Genomic DNA, 5000 nt, shown 5'->3' on the forward strand with positions numbered 1-5000 from the left:
TCTTTCCTCCTCTCCTCTCCTCTCCTCTCTTCTCCTCTCCTCCCCGCTGCTCTCCTCTGTGCTGTTGTTTTAAAGGGCATTCTTTCACAACTGAACCTGGAAGGGAATTAAAGTGGGATTAAGCTCCTCTACGATCCACTGCCTGTGTCATTTACTGATCCTGCTCTCCTCTCTCCTCTCTCTCTCTCTTTTTCCCTCTCTCTACCCCGCTCTACCTCTCTCTCTCTCTCTCTCTTTCAACCACCCTCTACCTCTCTCTCTCTCTACCCCCCACCTCTCGCTCTCTCTTTCTCTCTCTCTCTACCCCGATCTACCTCTCTTTCTCTCTACCCCCCTCTACCTCTCTCTCTCCATCTAGCCCCCTTTCTCTCTCTCCATCCACCCACCTCTCTCTCTTTCCCTCTATCCTCCTCTCTACCTCTCTCTCTCTCTCCCTCCCTCCGTCTCTCTCCCCCTTGTCCTCTCTCTGGTTGATTGTGAGGAGCAGTAGGAGTCCAAGTGATTGTGCGTTTCCAAGGGAACAGAAGCAGGGGTTAAATCCCTGGTCCCGTCCACTGTTGGCTGCTAATGCCCCTTGTTCCTGGGAGAAGGATTTACCTCCTCTGCCAGCTTGTGAAAGGCACTCTCCCGCCGCAGGGCCGGCCCGGGATGGGGGGGGGGTTTGGGGTGGGTACTGGCGGGCGGCCTGGGGAGGTGTGGTTGCCATGGCGAGGGCATCACGCATGGAGATTCCGTCCCGATCCCCTACTGGGAGTAGTCTACGGGGGCCGGCGACAGGCAGAAAGTCCGGATTAGGGCGCGGGACAAAGCCCGACAGGAAGATTCCAGAAGGGGTGAGCAGGAATTACAGCCTCAAAAATAATGCTGAACGCGGGAGAGAGGAAATAGAAAAATAATGGCTTACAAGATTAGAGACGGAGAGCAGAAAGGAAGAAAGGACAGGAACGGATAAGGGGGAATGTTTCTATTTGGGAGAGGGGAGGCGCAGAGGAGGAGTGCCGGGGAGGCGCATCAGGGGATACTGACTCAGAGGAAGCAACAGGATGGCCTGTAGCCGTCTGACGGGTCATTTCCTGTGAAGATCCCCATCATTAAATAAACATTTGACATGTGTGTGACAGAATCGCCTCAGACACAGCCACACTCAATCAAGCATCCGGCCATTCACAAACTGTTTACTATTTACAATTCATGATTGGTGGGTGACAGTGTTCTGACCAATCAAGAATTCCAAAACTCATGATTGGTGGGTGACAGTGTTCTGACCAATCAAGAATCCCGAAACTCATGATTGGTGGGTGACAGTGTTCTGACCAATCAAGCATCCCGAAACTCAAGATTGGTGGGTGACAGTGTTCTGACCTATCAAGAATCGTGTTGCTTTTGTTGCAAGCACTTGTACATCATTTTGGTACAAAACGGAGACTGATATTATGATATTCTCCCTAACATTGTTACTATTCAGGACTTCAGTGTCCAACAGAAGTCTTCCTTACCTGATTCCATAAAACAGATTCAGATCAAGTCTTAAACTAAACGCTGCGATGTTATGGGTGAGTTGTTAATGTTCGAACTGTGATGGGTCGCACGACGCAGAGGGAGATCAAATAATAGGCCATTTAAGAAGGTTACTCCAGGTCATCTTCTCAAGAATCCAAACACTTCTTTCTGGAGAACACCGTCGAGGCTCCTTGTGGGGGATAAGCTGATTTTTCCATCGCCCAATAATAATCTTCTTAATGTGTTGTAATAAATGAAAGATAAGCGGCTTCCGTACGGCCATACTATGCCAATATCCGTATCGCTGTGGTCATGCTCCAGGTCCTTTGTGAGATTATACCAGTTGGAGCTGCTTTAAAACATTCTTTCTTTAGTAAGAGCGTGTGTGTGTGTTTGTGTGTGTGTGGGTGTGTGTGTGTGTGTGAGAGAGAAAGAGAGAGAGAGAGAGAGAGAGAGAGAGAGAGAGAAAGATCTCTTGCTCACATCTCTAACACATAGGGTTTTATGCTGTAAATAAGATCATCTCCGTGTTCAAACAGGAGGCTTGTATATTTCATACAGTGACCAGGCGATGTCATGGGACAAGAGTTTAAATGGAAGGATAACGTCGTGGAACAATCAGGCTTGATATGAGACGAGACAGTTCAAACAGACGAGCACTGAATGCAGCTCTATATCTCTGCTTTTTGGCAGACACGTGTGTGTGTGTGTGTGTGTGTGTGTGTGTGTGTGTGTGTGTGTGTGTGTGTGTGTGTGTGTGTGTGTGTGTGTGTGTGTGTGTGTGTGTGCACTGTATTATCAATACCACAATCAGCCAACCACAATGCTATTATCATGACAAAAACCCTCGCTTTCTCTCTCCGCAGTCTCATATTTGCTCAAATTCATCAGTGTCACTCGGCCCTGTCCAAGCGCCCCGGGCGTGTGTGTGTGTGTGTGTGTGTGTGTGATCACCTAGCTGCCTGCCCTGGGCTCTGTGAGAGAGATGCAGCCCTCTGATTGGCCAGTGACAACCAGCTGTCCTGCAGACCAGTGCAAACAAAAGAGACAACCAATAAATCTCTCCTCACGGGCTGGGCAGCATCAAACACACGCCCGGCCAGCCTGCTCCACTTAGCCACGGCCGTCCTCTGACTCTCAGAGAGAGAGGGAGAGAGAGAGAGAGGAGAGAGAGGAGAAGAGAGACAGAAGGAAAGGGATGAGAAGGAGGGAGAGAGATGAGGGAGAGACCAGAAGAGAAGTGAGAGAAAGTAACGAGAAAAGAGAGAAAGAAAGAGAGAGAGGAGAAGAGACAGAAGGAAAGGGATGAGATGGAGGGAGAGATGAGCGAGAGAGTGAGAAGAAGGGAGAGAGATGAGAAGAGTGAGAAGTGAGAGAAAGTGACGAGGAAAAAGAGAGAGAGAGAGAGAGAGAGAGGAGAAGAGAGACAGAGGGAAAGGGATGAGAAGAAGGGAGAGAGATGAGGGAGAGACCAGAAGAGAAGTGAAAGAAAGTGAAGAGAGAGAGAGAGAGAGAGAGAGGAGAAGAGAGACAGAAGGAAAGGGATGAGAAGGGAGAGAGATGAGGGAGAGACCAGAAGAGAAGTGAGAGAAAGTGACGAGAATGAGAGAGAGAGAGAGAGAGAGAGAGAGAGAGAGAGAGAGAGAGAGAGTCTATGCCTTTAGCCACACAAAGAGAACACATCCCGTGTCTGCAGGAGGAAATGAAGAGAGCAGAGCAGGGTCCCAGCTGAGGGGGGGGGGATCCAGGCTGGGGGGGGGGAGGATCCTGGCTTGTTCTCTATGAAAGCAAGCACGAGGGGGGGGGGGGGGGGGTTTGGGGCGTCTGGCTGTATGAGGGCATTAAATGATGGATGGGGGGTGGGTGAGATGCTGTATAGAAGCCAACGACTGGTGTTTTACTGTGGCAGGGGTTAATCATGGTACTGATGCTTAGCCATGCCCTTACAAAGCCTTAGCAGGGTTCATAAATGAAGGGTCAATGACATGTTCATTAGGATGAAACCCTGAATCCCTTCCTTTGTGATTCTGAGTATGATCATAAGCCTGAGTCATAAGCCTGAGTATGATCATAAGCCTGAGTCATAAGCCTGAGTATGATCATAAGCCTGAGTCATAAGCCTAAGTCATAAGCCTGAGTATGATCAAAAGCCTGTGTCATAATCTCTCAAATATCAGTAATTATAGTCTGTCTTGACTTTTTTTTTGTCATGTTTTGACTAGTTTTGTAATTGTTATTGTAACTAACTATTAACTGAACCTATTTGAAAATGAAACCTGGCGGCTTCTAGTTGAACTCAACCACTCCGCCGGTTGGCATTGCCATCCCTACACACACACACACACACACACACACACACACACACACACACACACACACACACACACACACACACACACACACACACACACCTCTACACACAAGGCAATCTCAGTCCAGACTCATTTCTGGTCCCCCAATGATGGAGCGAGCTACCAAATGCTATCAGAACAGGCGTGTCCCTCTCCATCTTCATCCTCTTCCTTTCACCTCTCACACGCTAACTTACAGTGCACGTCTTTACCTGATCTCCCTGCACTTAGACCTAACACTCAGCTCTTACTCCAAGGTCTCCTAATTTACTGAACTTTGATTGTTTTTTCTCACTTGTAAGTTGCTTAGGATAAAAAAAGCATCTGCCAAATGACTACATGTAATTGTGAATTTAGCCAAACACCTTGATGAATGAAAGGGGCATTTTGGAAACAGGTGCAACACGTAAACCCCACGGCCATGTTCACAGTTCAGTTTACCTCGCTTTGTCTCTTCAGAATGATCTGTGTATGGACAATTCCCCTTGTGGTGTATTTGTCTCCCTCAGACTCTGGACCCCCTTGTCTAAGTCCCCTTGTGGTGTTCTTGCTTCCTTCAGACTCCAGACCCCGTTGTCTAAGTCCTCTTCTGGTGTTCTTGTCTCATTTCAGGCTCTTTGCCACAAAGTGCAGCGGCTGCTTGGAGAAGATCGCCCCCACGGAGTTTGTGATGCGCGCGCTGGAGTGTGTGTACCACCTGAACTGCTTCTGCTGCGTTGTGTGTGACCGGCAGCTGCGGAAAGGTGACGAGTTCGTCCTGAAGGACGCTCAGCTGCTGTGCAAGAGCGACTACGAGAAGGAGAAGGACCTGCTGGGCTCCGTCAGTCCCGAGGAGTCCGACTCCGGTGAGTCCCACTGAGCACGCCCAGAACCGCTAAAGATATGGGTTCCAGACAAACACACCGCCAGACACCCTTCAGTCTTTCTGAGCATGCCCAGTCTCTACTCAGTTGTGTTGTATGATTGTGTTCTCTATGTTTCTCTCTTTGCCTAGTGCTTTTCTGTTCCACAGTATTCTTTCCTGTTGTGTTCTTTCTTCTATTGAAATATGTTTAATAGGTTCTGCCCTATTTTATTCAGATGTGTTCCGTTCTATTCTGTCCTATTCCACTCTGTTCCACTCTGTTCTATTCCACTCTGTTCCACTCT

General features: G+C 48.6%; 1 protein-coding gene across 2 annotated transcripts in view; it reads left to right on the plus strand.

The window, feature by feature from the left end:
• Positions 1 to 5000, plus strand: part of lmx1bb (LIM homeobox transcription factor 1, beta b) — a gene marked incomplete at both ends in the record, with an annotated part of 76603 nt that overhangs the window by 58392 nt on the left and 13211 nt on the right. For both annotated transcript variants that reach the window (XM_080852116.1, XM_080852117.1), the window contains one exon: positions 4464 to 4696. In XM_080852116.1, the coding sequence (XP_080708242.1) occupies positions 4464 to 4696 (233 nt within the window). The remainder of the gene's footprint in view (positions 1 to 4463; positions 4697 to 5000) is intronic.

Source organism: Sprattus sprattus (genome assembly GCF_963457725.1).
Source record: "Sprattus sprattus genome assembly, chromosome: 15".
Taxonomy (NCBI): domain Eukaryota; kingdom Metazoa; phylum Chordata; class Actinopteri; order Clupeiformes; family Clupeidae; genus Sprattus; species Sprattus sprattus.